Raw genomic sequence first — 18,202 nt, 5'->3', positions numbered from 1 at the left:
AGCATCAAGATTTTTCTATTGAGATGTACCCCACCAAAAAGTTTTGCCCTCGGCCTTCAGTTTAGTATGTCGTCAAAATTGCAATATGAGCATAGTTTTTAACGACCCTTCGATAAAAACCTGTAAATCCCAAGAAAATACAAAGCTCTTCAAGATTTCTACGAGAGGACCACCTCTTAATGCAATCCACTTTGGATCCATCCATGTATAGCCCATCAATAGAGATAACATGCCCTAAATAGTGAATCTCCTCTTGGAGAAAATCACACTTTGATTCTTTGGCATATAACTTATGTTCTGGTAATAAATCAAACACCTCCTTTAGATGTTGTAAATGATTTTCTTCAGAAGCACTATATGCAAGAATACCATCGAGAAAAGCAATAACAAACTTGCCTAAATATGGTCTCAAAACACTGTGCATAAGTGTCATGAAAGTAGTTGGCGCATTGGTCAACCCAAAGGGCATAATCAAAAACTCATAGTGGCCAAACCGTGTAGTTGAAATACAATTTTGGGTATATTTGCAAGCCTAATGCGTAGTTGATGATACCTTGACCGTAAATCAACTTTTGTAAAGATGCGAGCGTGGGTGAGCTTATCAAATATCTCATTCACTCTTGGTAATGGGTATTTTTTCTTAACAATAATCGCATTCTATCCTCGATAGTCTATACACATGTACATGCTACTATCTTTTTTCTCACCAATAAGATGGGAGAATCCCATGGTGAAGAATTGTGTTGTATAAAACCTCTATTGACACAGTCATCAAGCTGACATTTCACCTGAGCAGTCTCATAATGGCTCCTTCTATAGGGTGGCTTACTTACTAGTTTAGTGCCTGCAATCGTGCCTATGCTATGCTGCATAACCCGTGTCAACCGCAACCCTAGTGGCAAATCATCTAGGAATACATCTTTATTTTTTGTTAATAATTTATTTATACTATTAGAAACATTCACTTGTTCAGGAGAGAGAGAAGTAGCCATACATGGAATAGAAGAGAGAGAAGCATGTGGCATTCAGGAATTGTCAAGTAAAACATTATCAACATTCAAAAGAAAATGATACATGGAGTAACATAGAAAAACTTCTTCTATTTCATTATGAGAAGTGAGCTTCATAAGCTCTATTGTACAAATGAGGGGTGAGGAAGGTACATCCTTCTCTCCCAATAGCAACACATGCACACCATTGGAGTAGAACATCAAACTGTTGTGCTCATAACTACGCTTAAGTGATGATCCTAGACTATGTAACCACTCTCGACCCAACACACATCTGCCTCTCATATCATAATTTGGAAATTCAAGGACGTGTGATACCCTCGAATTTCCAATGGCACATCTTGCACTTGAGTGTCCCACACCTCGACATCATGGCTATTCATCATCGCTACCTTGTAACAGTGGGAACTCAGAGTCTTGAGAAACTTGAGCCGTTTCACTAACTTATAATTAATGAAATTGTGTGAAGCACCATTGTCCACCAAGATATGTACCTTGTGTCCTTGGATTGACTCATGCATACGCACCACCTCATGTGAACCCAAGGTCAGTTGCCACATGGGAAGCCATGATACAACATTCATGCACCACCTCTGCGGCGGGTGTTACCTCCACATTGGAGAAACGAGAGGAGGACTCAAGAGGCAACAACTTCACCATGTTTATTCCTATCTCTTTCCCTTGGGAAATAGATTTTTGCTTGGGACAATCCTTTTTGTTGTGCCCACTCCCTAAATATGTGAAACATAGTTTTTCTTTTTTAGCCTTCTCAAACTCTTCTTGAGTAGGGGTGGAGCTCTGTGTGTTGGAGTTTTTATTTGCGCGTGCAGAAACATGTTCATTTGGTTGTGCAGAGACATGTGAGTGTGAGGGATCCCTTCTTAAAACTGCACTCTACACTTCAGCATATGATTGATCGTGTGCACACTTACCATGTAATGACTCCAAAAATTCACTCTTTATTTTTGTGAAAGCAAGTGAATTAATCTTAGGTATCCGGCTTAGTGCTTCCGCTACTACATTATATCACCCCTTGCGATATCGTAGCTTACAATCATAATCTTGAAGGATCTCCGCCCATCTAGTTTTACAACCCTTCAAGTCTGTTTGAGTAGTAAACCATTTTATACTCGCATGGTCAAAAACTACTTCAAACTTGGCACTATATAAATAGTGTCGCCACTTTCGTAAAGTGAACTATGGCATAGAGCTCCCTCTCATAGACAGAATAATTTTGTTGAGCTCTATCCAAATTTTTACTTTCAAAGGCTATAGGTCCTCCCTCCTAGAGAAATACCACACCAATTGCTTTATCACTAGCATCAGTATCTACCACAAATGGCTTAAGTGGGTCAACAATTGCTAGGATGGGAGTAGTGGCTACAACTACCTTGAGTTGTTCAAAACTGCATTGTTGGGCTTCTTCCCAAGAAAAGGTCTTACCTTTTGCTTTAAGTTGATCCGTCATAGGAACAACGATTTTGGCATAATCATGGATATATTGTCAATATAATCCGGCCATGCCTAAGAAGATTTGAAGCTCCTCAATCATTTTGGGATGTGGCCCATCGAAGAATGGAATCGACCTTGTCAGTCTCCATCTTGATGCCAGAATAAGAGATCACATGACCAAGATAATGTATCTTTGTTTGAAAGAAATCGCACCTGCTTTTCTTAGCATATAGGGCATGAGTTGTGGTTGTTTGAACACTAATCGTAAATGTTCTATGTGTTCATCTTCAGTCTTACTGTGGATCAGAATGTCATCAAGGAAAACCACATCAAGTTTTCCAAGATAGGGATGTAAAACACTATCCATGAGCATCATAAATGTAGATGGAGCATTGGTTAAACCAAAAGACATAACCAAAAATTCAAAATGTCTGATGTAAGGTCCCCGTCCTAAAAGATCGGGGCGACTTGGAAGATAGCCTTCTTTATTCCCTAAATCCGTTGACGACACCCTACTCCGATAATGCGAAGCAAGGGTACGAGCAACGAAAGAGAGGAAGACTTCCACCTTATGTGTTCGTTGTTACAGGACCCTATGCCACAAGCTAGGTCAATGAGGTTAAAGGTTCTATGGACTCTAGATCCTACATTATAAGAGAAGAAAATCCCCTTTCACATATTAAGGATTCAAAAACAACGCCTTTTTCCCCGCGTTTAAGAGGCACGCCGCCATCCTTAAATCCGCAATATGACAAGAGATAAATCTCTAACTAACGAAGACAAAGTGAAAATTACTCGACTAATCGAGTCCACCCATCCTTGACTGGCAACCTAAGCTAGTCCCCACTTTCCACACCGCACTCACCCGTTCTTTTAATGTTATCTAATTACTACCACGACATATACAACAATGTTTCTTAATTAATTCTTAATACAAGTTTTTTAGTACAATCCTTTCAAACATCATCGAAGAATTCTTTCGTAACCAGAGCTAAAGAATTCCATAATCCGCGAAAAAAAGTCTTTAGTATCTATACAAGTTTTTGCCGCTAACCACGAACTTTCTCTGTCTAACCGACAGAGCCTTTGCAAAGGTTTTTCCTAATCGCTAACCCCGAGATGCGCATACTTCCCTTTTGCTAACTGCAAGGGACATCTTGCTACCCGCAAGGCATCTTGCTAACCGCAAGGTAAAAAAAAGAAAGTTGATGACCTCAACTTTAATCTCCGCTAACCGCGGATTCCTCTCGCTAACCGCGAGTTCCATCTGGAAACAAGATTTTCTTTCAGTATTTCATATTCTAAATGTTTCTTTCAACAAGATCAATCAAAATCATATTCTCAAACCATAATTACTTATCAACAATATTTCTTTATCAAACAATAACAGTTTATAAAAGCAATACTTTTACTACTTTATGAAACATATGCTTGTTTCATGTGATTGAACAATCACGTTTCCGATCGGTTTAAGGTAAGGTTAAATCTAAGTTCATCTTACCGGTCAACATGAATAGTATGCATAATTATAAATTTGTTTTAACGGATTTGGAGCGCGTGCGGCTAACTCCTGTGCTGGCGGTTGGACGGCTTCGACTTCTTCATCGATTGATGCTTCCGCATGAGGTACGTTCGGAGTTGACACCCTTCTTCCCACCTTCCTTGGTGGTGCAACGGCATGGGCGTCCTTGGAACTTCGCGTTACACGCTTCGGAGCCATAGCTTCAGAATGGAGAAAAGAAAAGCGCGTTGATGGAGAGAGAGAGAGGGAGTGTGTGTCCACAAATAGGGTGACGGCACGTCGACGATTGGAGATGGAGATGGCTTGAAGGTGAGAGGTTAAGGGAGAGAGGTTTCCTCCGGCGCGTCTTTGCGAGAGAGCTTCCGCTTCTGTAGATGTGTGTGTTCAAAGTGAGAAGAGAAGGGTCCTTTATATAGGCCCTAGGGGGGTGCTAAAAATACTGAGAGGTTTCAAGAATAGGAGAAGGAAAAAGCTCACGCGTCATCGCGGCTCTAAATTTTTTTTAATTTTTTATTTTTTACGTTCGCGAATCCTATGCGCGATTTTAAAAAGCTCTATACTTACAAGTTCCCATTCTATTTTGAAAGAGATAAGAAAGAAGTATCCTAATTTTGACTTACCTCTCTTTCTCTCCTAAAAATACTATCTCTAAGCTTTTTCTTCACACATAGATTACGTTCCCACATAAACCTATGGTTCCACATAAAGAAAGATCATAAATAAATGGATTCTAAACCCGATTTTCAATCCGATTGCTCTGATTTTAACTCATGAAGACTCACAAAATTGAGAATCTCAATTGCTTTGCAAAATAACTGAAATGATTTATATGGATAAATGTTGGGTACATTACAATCTCCCCAACTTAAGGATTCGAGATCTCCTCAACTCGAGAAAAAGTGAGGATAATCCTTCTCTAAGGTAGCTTCATCTTCCCATGTTGCATCTTCTTCAGGGTAGTCTTGCCATTGAACAAGGTGTTCTCTGAGGATTCTATTCCGAAGAATATTTTCTCGGGACTCCAGAATCCTGGATGGTTGGAGTTCTAAGATACTTTGGTTAGGCATGACAATCTGTTCATCATTTAGGAGTTGATCATCACTAGGGATATAGGGCTTTAATAAGCTCACATGAAATACGTCATGAACTTTAATATGTTCTAGTAACTTCAACTTGTAAGCTTGAGTACCGATACACTTGATCACTTCATAAGGACCACAATAACGTGGGCTAAGCTTCTTGTACTTTCCAAGCGATAAAGTACTTCTCTTTGGATGAATCCGAAGAAAAACCTTGTTGCCTTCTTTGAATCTTGGCTCGGATCTCTTTCCATCTGCATACTGTTTTTGGCGATCCTGAGCCGCTTGAATATCCCTCCGAATGGCTTTCGTTTGGCTTTCCATTTCTTCAAGCATCTTCTTAGACTCTTCTACTCTTATGGTAGGATCTGAAAAATTAAGCGGAGAGATACAGTCCTGTCCATATAAGGCACAAAATGGGGTCATACCAATGCTTTGGTGATAAGAAGCATTGTAGGCATACTCCACTAGAGGTAAAAATTGAATCCATCGCTTAGGTTCCCTACTGCAATAAGCTCTGAGAATATCTTCAATGACTTGGTTGACAATAGCTAGGTTTGTCCATCTGATTGAGGATGGTATGCGGTACTAAAGTTCAATTCTGTCCCAATTGCCTTGAAGAGCGAAGTCCAAAAATTTGAAGTAAACTTCGCATCTCGATCGCTTACAATTCGCTTGGGTAATCCATGCAATCTGAAAACCTCTATAACAAATAGTCATGCAATATCAGAGGCGGTAAATGTTGTCTTGACTGGGATGAGGTGTGTAACCTTCGTGAGTAGATCAACGACCACCATAAGTGAGTTGTACCCACCTTGTACCGTAGGCAATCCTGTGACAAAGTCCATGCTTATACATTCCCACTTCATTTGTGGAATGTCCAGAGATTGAAGTTTTCCGGGAAGTTTAAGCCTTTCAGCCTTAATCCTCTGGCATGATAAGCACTGGCGAACATAGCGTAGTACATCTGCCTTCTGTCCAATCCAATAGAAGCTTTTACGTACTGCATTGAGAGTCTTTGCATAACCTGGGTGTCCTGAAGTAGGGCTATCGTGGGCTTCGAACAAAATAGCCTTCTTTAAGTTAGGGTCCCTCGGTACACATAACCTATCTCTGTGGTAGAGACAAAGTCCATCTTCTGAGAAGTGTATCATTGAAGGTATAGTCTTTGACTCTCCAGATCGAACAAGGTTAAGCTGCCTTTGATACTCTGGATTGGATGATGCAGCTTCCTTAATCCTTTCAATGATCGGATTGTTAGGTATGGATATGAGTCCCACAAAAGGTTTTCGACTCAACAAATTTGCAACCGTGTTTTCTTTCCCAGGGCGGTAGAGAATATCAAAGTCATACTCCTGTAAAAGTTCCACCCATCGCCTTTGTCGCATATTCAAGGTTGCTTGGGTAAAGATCCACTTTAAGCTCTTATGGTCGGTTATAAGTCGAAACTTTCTTCCCAATAAATAGTGTCTCCATAGCTTTAAAGCATGAATGACTGCCAATAGTTCGAGATCATGGGTCTTTTCATGAACCTTAAGCTTACGTGAGGTGAAAGCTATTGGTCTTCCTTCTTGAGTTAACACTCCTCCAACTGCTATTCCACTAGCATCAGTGACAACTTCAAAGGCTTGATTGAAATCTGGTAGCTATAGACATGGGGCCGTAATCACATATTGCTTAAGTTGGTCGAACCTTTCTTGATGTATTGGTTCCCAAGAATCCTCTAAGCTCACTTACATTAGTTGGCCGAGGCCATTCAACAATGTCTTGAACTTTAGCGGGGTCTACTGAAATTCCTTCTTGCGAAACAATAAATCCCAAGTATTCAATCCTTGGAGAGAAAAATGAGCACTTGCTCATCTTTGCGTATAGATTATGCTGGCGAAGAATATCTAACACCTTCCTTAGGTGAGTTTCATGTTCTTGTTCATCTTTTGAGTAGATTAGAATATCATCAAAGAAGACAAGGACAAAATCGTCTAGGTAAGGCCTGAAGATATTCTGCATCAATCTATTGAATGTAGCTGGAGCATTGGTTAGACCAAATGACATTACTATAAATTCAAAATGGCCATAACGGGTGTTGAAAGCTGTCTTTGGAATATCTGATTCCTTTATTCTGATTTGATAGTAACCAGATCTTAGATCTATTTTGAGAAGACCTTAGAACCATGTAGCTTGTCCAGCAATTCATCGATTCGGGGTATAGGGTAGTTGTTCTTAATTGTTACCTGGTTTAGTCCTCTATAATCAATTCAGAGTCGTAAACTCCCATCTTTCTTTTTCTGAAAAAGTACCGGCGCTCCCCAACTAGATTTGCTTGGTCTAATAAATCCCTGTTCTAGAAGTTGACGAAGCTGCTCCTTCAATTCACTTGCCTCCGATAAGGCCATTTTGTAAGGTCTCTTTGACACGGGCTCACTTCCTGGGAGAATCTCTATCTCATGGTCAATTTCTCGGGTTGGAGGAAGGGAGGTAAGGTCTTCAGGAAAAATATCTGAATATTCATGAAGCCATGAGGGTTTTGTATCACTTGAATTTGGATCGACCTTATTCAACTTGACCACAAATACCTGTTGACCAGCTCTCATACCCTTGAGTAGACGGTTTGCCTTCACTAATTGAATCTTTGGGCTTCCACTTTTTCTTTGCACTTTGACTTGCCTTGCTTTACTATCTCGAAAGCTCAACCTACCTTGACCACAATGGATGCTAGCCTGATTCTTAGATAACCAATCCATCCCAATAATCCTATTGTACATCCCAACTGGTAGGGTTCTAAAGAAAGATGAAGTCGTGTACCCTCCTAGTTCAAAATCAAGGATTCCCACAGAATGTCGAGATACTACAGTTTTCCCATTAGCCAATTCTATTGTCATAGGTTTAGCTTGTTTTTGGTTTAGGTTCAACTTTCGTAAACATTTTGGGGATAGAAAAGAATGGGTACTGCCACAATCGATGAGAAGGTTAAAAGATTTACCTTGATGAGTGACTGGGGTCTGAATAACAACGAATTGTCGTTGAGCTCCAGGGTTGTCAATAGCTGCATAGATAGGCGCTCTTTCTTCTTCTTCACTAATGGTAGGTTCTCCTATGGTTACACGTGCATGTGCATTCCTACCTTGACCTCTTCCAAATGCCCTTGCTGCTCTCCCTCGCCCTCGTCCACGTCCACCACCTCGTCCAGTGTTTTTTCCAATAGGGTGGCGTCTTTGGTCTGCCTCCATTGCTACCGCTGCTTTGTTAGATAAGTGTGGACATCTGTTCCAGTAATGTCCTAGTTCTCCACACTCAAAGCATCGAACATCCAACCTTGCAGGATTTTGCATGTTTGCAGCATAGGCTCTTTGTGGCTGCTTCTCATTATTGAAAAATCTTACTAGTCGTCTAGCACCATTAAAACTCTGATTCTGTTCAAATCTCCTCCTTAAGCCTTGCTCCTTCATCAAAGGTTTTGCTTGCAATAATGCATCTTGCACAGTGGTAGGTTTCATGGCTTCCAGTCGTGAGCAAATGGGTTCTCTTAAACCTTGACAAAATCGAGCTACTTGTTGCTCTATCGTCATTGGTGGTGCATATCGCCTAAGATTTACGAACTTTGAGTAATACTCTTCCAGGGATAGGCTGTATTGCTTCAACTAAAGAACTCGTTCATCTTTAACGCTTCATGAGCAGGGGGTAAGTATCTTTCCTTTACTGCTTGCTTGATTTCCCCTCAATTCTGGGAATTTTCTAACACTCCCATGTCATGGCAATGTTGTTTCCACCATAATTTGGCTTCACTTGTAAGGCGAAACATTCCCAGCATCGCTTGGTTTGCAGGTGCAGTCTTGGCAGCTAAGAAATAATCGTCCATAGCTTCAATCCAGACTTCCGCATCCTTTTCCACATGTTGGGGTATAAAGCCCAATGTGGTCGCCCAGGTAAGTGGGCGGGCCGCCAGGTATGTACACATATTCTTTTGTAAAAACCTAATAAGAACTCACTATGCTCTACACATTACAGTAGAGCGAGTTCACCATATCGTCGTGCTCTTCTTCTCGCACTCTCTCTCGCGTCGCACTTCCGCTCGTACTCCTTCAACTGGTATCAGAGCTCAGATCGAGGCTCGGGGCAGCACTGAAGGAGGCTAGAGTCACCAGCTCAGAATGGAGTGAAATTCGACAGGCGAAGACACGGCCCCAAAATCCTGTGGGCAAGCCCGAAGGGCTTGGTGTTCTCAGAATTTCATTCTGAGGTCATCTCGGCCACCGTTCGGCTTCGACAAAGGTCTACGCAGGCCATTTTCGACTACGTGGTCTCGGCGGGTGCAGATCCGACTCTGCAAATTTGGGGTTTTCGGCCTATGACTGCAAGTGCTGAGAATATCGACACTCCCAGAGTGTTGATTTGTGGCTGTCTACACATCGAAGGACGGCTCACAGTTCCTGGAGGCGTGTCACATACGACACAGGTGCATCTACACACAGACTGTAGGTGACATTCACTAGTTCATCAGGTAGCTTGTGTTTGCTGCTTGATATTTCAGATTTCATCCTGACATTGCCGATACTTCCACATGGGATGTATTGTCAGAGATGATGTATGTCTGTTGAGGGTTTGCTGGCTGTGAGTCACGCAGCAAACAACCGTCGCAGCGGTTACAGCATACAGTGGGAAATTTGTGGATGTATGACTTTGTGGGAAGTCCATGTACTGTCAGATTTACTGCAGCCTTTGTTGAGGGTCGAGTGAGGCTTTATTGATCTGGGGGATTCTCGAATGTTGAGATCCTTTCGGTGATACAGGTCTTGGAGCGATCCCTCGAGCACCCTTAGATAGGCAGCTAGGATGTATTGACTGTGAGTTAGACAGTTGGGATTGCATCTTTGCTTTACTGCCGTTGAGGCATTGTCGCAGTCTATGCTTACAAGACAGTCAGAGACAGTACAGGTGCAGGATAGGTTTACCCACAGCTTACAGTGTCAGAGAGACAGTGTTTTTGAGCTGTTTTTTGAGTACACCAGAGCCATTTTACAAAGGAGACTCTGCCGAAATTTATGCAGAATCTGAAGCTTTCTTGGTTCATTTGACAGGTTGATATTGGTTTAGAGGTCAGTTTACAGGGGAAACTCTGCCGAATTTTTCCCAAGAAAGTAAACCACTGTGAAGCGTAGCTATGGCTGGATCACAGGACACTGCTCTTTACAATATCAAGAAGCTGGATGGAACCAATTTCCCATTGTGGAAGAAGCAGATTTGGCACGTGTTGGTACAAAAGAAGAAGATAAAACCTATAAAGCTCAAGGGGATAAAACCAGAAGATATGGACGAAGATGAATGGAGCGAAATGGATGAATTGGCACTTTCTACCATTATGCTGACTTTGGCAGAAAGCGTTTACTTCAATGTAGCAGACGAGATGTCGGCTTATGAAGCATGGTTAAAGCTGAGTGATATTTATGAGAAGCAGAGTGCAGCTTCACAGGTATACTGGCTTAAGAAGCTTGTTGACTTGAAGATGAAAGAAGGGACACCTATGTCCAATCATCTGAATGAATTCAACACAATCTACAGTCAGTTGTCAGCTCAAGGTGTCAAGTTTGATGAACTTGTTAGAGCTATGTTCCTGTTGATCACATTGCCGGAAAGTTGGGACACTTTTCGCACAGCTTTGAGTAATTCTGCACCTCGAGATGGTTTGAACATAGCAGGTGTAGAAGGAAGTCTGCTTACTGAAGAAACCAATAGAAAGACAATGGACAAAGGCAAAGGAACAACCTTGGTTGTCAGGGGAAGGACCAAAGAAAAGTACAAAGGTGGAAAGAGGAATCAGTCTCGTAGCAAGTCGTGCAGTGCTAAAGGAAAGAGTGACATAGAATGCTACCATTGTGGCAAGAAGGGTCACATGAAAAGAGACTGCGGAGAATGGAAAGCAGAAAAAGGCAAAGAGAAAGCTGAAGACCATGGTGAGAAGAACAAATCCTCAGTGAAGATTCAAGAAATAAATGTGACAAACACTGTTGCAGAGGATGACAGTCTAGTGTCAGGAGACATCTACTTCTTGAAGAATACAATGGACTCAGCTCCTCTTACAGCATCTGATGGAAATGCACTGAGTGACTGGATTATAGACTCAGGGGCATCACTTCATGTGTCTCCAAACAAGGAGTGGTTTACCTCTTATGTGACCACTAAAGATCATGTTCGGCTAGGCAATGGGCAGACATGTGAGATCTTAGGTGTTGGAGATGTTCAATTGAAGTTTCAGAATGGCTCTTCTTTCACACTGAAGAATGTGAGACATGTTCCCGCAATTACAAAGAGCTTGATCAACACAGGTTTACTTGATGATGCTGGCTACGTCACCACTTTTGGACAGAACATGTGGAAGATATCCAAGGGTTCTATGACAGTAGCACATGGAGTAAAGTCTGGAGGACTTTACATGATTTATGTATCAAATGTCTCTAAAAATGTAATCAATGTAATCCAGCAGCCCAACGTTTCTTTGTGGCATAGCCGGTTAGGACATATGTCCAAGAAGGGAATGGAAATCTTGTCTCATTCTAGTTATTTTCCTGGCTTTTCATTTAATGATTTTGAATTCTATGAACATTGTCTGTATGGTAAGCAAACACGGCAACCACATAAGCATAGAAGCAGTAGAAGAGATACACAGTTGGCACTTGTTCATAGTGATTTGTGTGGACCTATGCCTAACCTATCTCTAGGGGGAGCTTCTTACTTTATGACATTTATAGATGATTACTCGAGGAAAGTATGGGTTTACTTTCTCAAGCACAAGGATAAAGCGTTTAGTGTTTTCAAAACGTTTGTGACACTTGTGGAGAATCAGAGTGGCAAGAAGCTTAAATGCTTACGCACTGACAATGGTGGAGAGTATGTTTCAAAGGCCTTTCAGGACTTTTGTGAGTCAAAAGGTATAAAACGTGAACTTACTGCTCCTTACAATCCTCCTCAAAATGGTGTTGCTGAGAGGATGAATAGGACCATACAAGAGAAGGTCATAAGTATGTTGTCTAATGCACAGCTGCCAAATGGGTTTTGGGCTGAAGCTGTATCAACAGCTGTTTATCTTGTAAATAGATCTCCTAGCAAGGTTTTGCAGAAGGATTCAGTGCCAAAGATGGTATGGTCAGGCAAAATGCCCTCATACAAGCATCTTAGAGTCTTTGGCTGTGAGGCATATACTCACGTTCCAAAGGAATTTAGAAACAAACTTGAGCCAAAGAGTAGAAAGTGCATCTTTCTAGGCTATCGTAATTCTGGTGAGATGGGGTACAGACTTTGGGATCCCGAATCCAAAAAGGTTGTCCACAGCAATGATGTTCACTTTAATGAATCCAAATATCATTCTAAACTAGAGAGGGTTGAGGAGATTAGAAGAGTTGTCTTCCAAGAAGATGGACCTGCACGTGCAAGACAAAATGTCAGGGCTCAAGAGGAGCAAGGACAGGATAGATTGGAACCACAGGTTGTGGCTGAGCCAGAGCCACCTATTGTGTGTAGATCTGGACGTGTCACGCGACCTCCTGATAGGTTTGTTCCATCTATGAACTATGTCATGTTGACTGATTGCAATGAGCCTTCATGTTACAAGGAAGCAGTGCAAATGAAGGACTCCGGGAATTGACAATTGGCCATGCAGTCAGAGATGACAGCTCTGCATAAAAACAAGACATGGAAGCTAGTTAAATTACCACAGGGCAAAAAGGCTCTACCTTGTAAATGGGTTTACAGGTATAAGATCACCGCTCATGATAGTCAGCCAAAGTACAAAGCAAGGCTTGTTGCCAAGGGCTTTAAGCAAGAACAAGGCATTGACTTTGATGAAGTCTTCTCTCCGGTGGTCAAAATGACTACATTGAGATGCTTTCTTGCATTGGTTGCCATATTAGATTTGGTGTTGCACCAAATGGATGTCAAGACAACGTTCTTGCATGGTGATTTAAATGTGGAAATTTACATGCAGCAGCCAGAAGGGTTTGTTGAGAAAGGCAAGGAAGATTGGGTATGCCAGCTGTTAAAGAGTCTTTATGGCTTAAAACAATCACCGAGGGCATGGTACCATAAATTCCACAAGTTTATGCTTTCTCAAGGCTACAAACGTAGTGAGTTCGATCACTGTCTATCTACAAAGAAGGCTAAGGATGGTAGTTGGATGATCCTTATTTTGTATGTGGATGACATGTTGATTGCTGGCAAGCACTTGGAAGAAATTTCAGCTTTGAAGTCAAAGATGGCAAAATCGTTTGACATGAAAGACATGGGTGAGGCAAGTCATATACTTGGTATGCGCATTGAGAGAGACAGTTCAAAGAAGTTGATTTGGTTATCTCAAACAGAGTATATTGACAAGGTTTTGCAACGTTTCAATATGGAGAAGGGAAAGGCATTGAGTGTTCCATTGCCACCATATGTGAAACTTAGCAAACAAGATTGTCCTGTGTCTGAGGAAGAACAGGCTGAAATGGATAAGACTCCATATGCGTCTGCATTGGGTAGTTTTATGTATGCAATGATTGCTACTCGCCCAGACATTGCATTTGCAGTGGGAGTAGTAAGTCGATACATGTCAAACCCAGGCAAGAAACATTGGGAGGCAGTGAAAGGAATATTGAGATACCTGAAAGCTACAAAGATTATGCGTATATGCTATGGGAGTCAGGAGCTAAGTGTAAAGGGTTTTACAGACTCAGATTATGCAGGTGACTTAGACAACCAAAGGTCTACGTCAGGGTATGTCTTTACATTGGCTGGTGGAGCAGTATCATGGCGTTCTAGATTACAAGATTGTGTTACTCAGTCTACTACAGAGGCTGAATATGTTGCAGCATCAGAGGCATGCAAAGAATCAATTTGGTTTAATCGACTAGTAACAGATTTGGGAATCAAAGAAGAGATGCCTGTGTTATATTGTGATAGTCAAAGTGCTATACAATTGGCTCGCAATCCAGTTTATCACTCAAAGACAAAGCATGTGGATGTGAAGTATCATTTCATCAGGGAAATGCTCGAGGATAAGAAACTTCAGCTTGTCAAAGTTCACATCACAGAAAATCCTGCTGATCTACTTACAAGAGGACTTCCCTCAGAGAGCTTTGCGCATTTTCGCAAGCAATTAGGTGTAGGGTAGTACATCACTTCTCTACATCTCTTGTATATTAGCTTGTATAGTAGCTTCTCTCACACTTAAAGTACCACATTGGACTTTAAGTGGGAGGTTGTTGGGGTATAAAGCCCAATGTGGCGCCCAGGTAAGTGGGCGGGCCGCCAGGTATGTACACATATTCTTTTGTAAAAACCTAATAAGAACTCACTATGCTCTACACATTACAGTAGAGCGAGTTCACCATATCGTCGTGCTCTTCTCGCACTCTCTCTCGCGTCGCACTTCCGCTCGTACTCCTTCACCACATTGGCACCTTCACCCTTAAAAGAAGGTGGTTGCATTTGTTTGAGCAACAATTTCTTCTCCTGAACTTCCGTGTATAAAGCATCGTTCCGAGGATTCTCCACTATAGGAGTAATTTGAGGGTTCTCCTGCAAATTTTTAACACCAATGCTTATAATAACTTAAGTCATTAAAGTATTGGGTTTATCTAGTCCTTTAGAGTTCAACACATGGCTTAACCAATCATAACTTAGTCCAATTACATGACTTAACCAGTCATGGCCCTTCACCAACAATTAATCAATGACTTGACCAGTCAATCCATTCTTTTGAGCAAAACAAGTAAGTTTATTATTTGCAACACATACGCATTAACGAGCTTTCTGTTCCTAGCACTAGTTGCATCAATTACTATCGTGAAGCATGTAGGAAACACCAAATCTCAATTAAGCTCAAGAGTAAATTATTTATCAAGAGTCAGTTTCTCTTTCAAAAAAAATCAACGTCTTCTATTGATGTAAGAATACCAATGGCCTTATTACAAAATGTTATAGTAACCCTAATCCTCAGGTGTATATTTGAAGCTGTGATATTCTTGGGCACTCTTTAGGAAGAAGCACGGAGGATTTTCTATAGGGGCTAATAGTCGATAAGCGGAGGGGAGTTGTGGTAATCCTGTTGTCCATCCCTTGCCCGAGAAGTGGCTAGTTCTTCCTATAACAACCACTCGGTCTTTTGGAACGACTGCAATGACCTTGTCATAGACCCACCGATTGAGGTTGACGCTTCCATCTGCCGCCATTGCTTTGACATCGGTTGGCCAAAAGGTATAGTAATGAACCAGCCTTAGCTCCTCGCACCATTTGATGCGGCGAAGATCATTATTTAAATTCCCTAAGCTTCCAGCCCTGATGGTAAAAGTACTTCCACGAGACCACCAGGCTCGAGACTATCCTCGTTGGGTTCGAAAACGCGACGGAGTGGTAGATATCTCGAGGATCCTCATGATTGATGCCCGAAACTCGTAGTTGTTTGATCGGCATGTAGACATGTGCATGATGTTGAACACCTGAAATCGCATGTATGCCTCATGCTGATCCTGAAACGTGTTATATATAATACGTAAGAATATAAGTTCATTTTAATAGAGTAGTTTAGAAACAAAAGTAGCAATAATGGAAAAAAAACACATTCTTCCCCTACATTCCCCTCTTAACGTTGGGTCCACCTCTATTTAACCTTGGCTCTGATACCAATTGTAAGGTCCCCGTCCTAAAAGATCGGGGCGACTTGGAAGATAGCCTTCTTTATTCCCTAAATCCATTGACGACACCCTACTCCGATAATGCGAAGCAAGGGTACGAGCAACGAAAGAGAGGAAGACTTCCACCTGATGTGTTCGTAGTACAGGACCCTACGCCACAAAGCCAGGTCAATGAGGTTAAAGGTTCTATGGACTCTAGATCCTACATTATAAGAGAAGAAAATCCCCTTTCACATATTAAGGATTCAAAAACAACGCCTTTTTCCCCGCGTTTAAGAGGGACGGCCGCCATCCTTAAATCCGAAATATAACAAAAGATAAATCTCTAACTAACGAAGACAAAGTGAAAAGTACTCGACTAATCGAGTCCACCCATCCTTGACTGGCAACTTGAGCCAGTCCCCACTTTCCACACCGCACTCACCCGTTCTTTTAATGTTATCTAATTTCTACCATGACATATACAACAATGTTTCTTAATTAATTCTTAATACAAGTTTTTTAGTACAATCCTTTCAAACATCATCGAAGAATTCTTTCATAACCAGAGCTAAAGAATTCCATAATCCGCAAAAAAAAGTCTTTAGTTTCTATACAAGTTTTTGCCGCTAACCACGGACTTTCTCTGTCTAACCGACAGAGCCTTTGCAAAAGTTTTTCCTAATCGCTAACCGCGAGATGCGCATACTTCCCTTTTGCTAACTGCAAGGGACATCTTGCTACCCCCAAGGCATCTTGCTAACCGCAAGGTAAAAGAAAGAAAGTTGATGACCTCAACTTTAATCTCCGCTAACCGCGGATTCCTCTCGCTAACCGCGAGTTCCATCTGGAAACAAGATTTTCTTTCAGTATTTCATATTCTAAATGTTTCTTTCAACAAGATCAATCAAAATCATATTCTCAAACCATAATTACTTATCAACAATATTTCTTTATCAAACAATAACATTTTATAAAAGCAATACTTTTACTACTTTATGAAACATATTCTTGTTTCATGTGATTGAACAATCACGTTTCCGATCGGTTTAAGGTAAGGTTAAATCTAAGTTCATCTTACCGTTCAACATGAATACTATGCATAATTATAAATTTGTTTTAACGGATTTGGAGCGCGTGCGGCTAACTCATGTGCTGGCGGTTGGACGGCTTCGACTTCTTCATCGATTGATGCTTCCGCATGAGGTACATTCGGAGTTGACACCCTTCTTCCCACCCTCCTTGGTGGTGCAACGGCATGGGCGTCCTTGGAACTTCGCGTTACACGCTTCGGAGCCATAGCTTCAGAATGGAGAAAAGAAAAGCGCGTTGATGGAGAGAGAGAGAGAGAGAGAGGGAGTGTGTGTCCACAAATAGGGTGACGGCACGTCGACGATTGGAGATGGAGATGGTTTGAAGGTGAGAGGTTAAGGGAGAGAGGTTTCCTTCGGCACGTCGTTGCGAGAGAGATTCCGCTTCTGTAGATGTGTGTTCAAAGTGAGAAGAGAAGGGTCCTTTATATAGGCCCTAGGGGGGTGCTAAAAATACTGAGAGGTTTCAAGAATAGGAGAAGGAAAAAGCTTGCGCGTCGTCGCGGCTCTATTTTTTTTTTTTTTTACGTTCGCGAATCCTATGCACGATTTTAAAAAGCTCTATACTTACAAGTTCCCATTCTATTTTGAAAGAGATAAGAAAGAAGTATCCTAATTTTGACTTACCTCTCTTTCTCTCCTAAAAATACTATCTCTAAGCTTTTTCTTCACACATAGATTACGTTCCCACATAAACCTATGGTTCCACATAAAGAAAGATCATAAATAAATGGATTCTGAACCCGATTTTCAATCCGATTGCTCTGATTTTAACTCATGAAGACTCACAAAATTGAGAATCTCAATTGCTTTGCAAAATAACTGAAATTATCTTTCTCTCCTAAAAATACTATCTCCAAGCTTTTTCTTCACACATAGATTACGTTCCCACATAAACCTATGGTTCCACATAAAGAAAGATCATAAATAAATGGATTCTGAACCCGATTTTCAATCCGATTGCTCTGATTTTAACTCATGAAGACTCACAAAATTGAGAATCTCAATTGCTTTGCAAAATAACTGAAATGATTTATATGGATAAATGTTGGGTACATTACATCTGAACCGTGTTCTAAAGGTACTTTTAGATATATCTTTCAAAAGGATACGCACCTGGTGGTATTCTGAATGAATATCTATCTTTGTATAGTATCTAGCCCCATGGAGTTGATCAAACAACTCGTCCACTTGAGGCAGAGGATACTTGTTCTTGATGGTTATGGTGTTTAATTTGCGATAATCTACGTACGTGCGCGTAGTAGCATCTTTCTTTTTTACCAATAGAATTGGCGATGCCCAAGGCAAAGATCTAGGTCTAATGAAACCACGGGTGAGGTAGCCAGCCAATTGACTCTCAACCTCCTTGGCCTCACGAGCACTCATACGATAAGGTGGTTTACTCACC

The 18,202-nt window shown here is 41.3% G+C and overlaps 2 protein-coding genes across 2 annotated transcripts; both read right to left on the bottom strand.

Annotated features, from left to right (window-relative positions):
* Positions 1-4,868: 4,868 nt before the first annotated feature.
* LOC147427953 (uncharacterized) lies at positions 4,869-5,489 on the bottom strand. The gene has a single exon (XM_086496789.1). The coding sequence runs from the start codon at positions 5,487-5,489 to the stop codon at positions 4,869-4,871; it is 621 nt and encodes a 206-aa protein (XP_086352915.1).
* Positions 5,490-7,318: 1,829 nt separating this feature from the next.
* On the bottom strand, positions 7,319-8,629 carry LOC147427952 (uncharacterized). The gene has a single exon (XM_086496788.1). The coding sequence runs from the start codon at positions 8,627-8,629 to the stop codon at positions 7,319-7,321; it is 1,311 nt and encodes a 436-aa protein (XP_086352914.1).
* Between the last annotated feature and the right edge of the window lie 9,573 nt (positions 8,630-18,202).

This window comes from Adiantum capillus-veneris, chromosome 23 (genome assembly GCF_014529385.1).
Source record: "Adiantum capillus-veneris isolate H3 chromosome 23, ASM1452938v2, whole genome shotgun sequence".
NCBI lineage: Eukaryota > Viridiplantae > Streptophyta > Polypodiopsida > Polypodiales > Pteridaceae > Adiantum > Adiantum capillus-veneris.
This window is presented reverse-complemented; position numbering and strand designations above follow the sequence as displayed.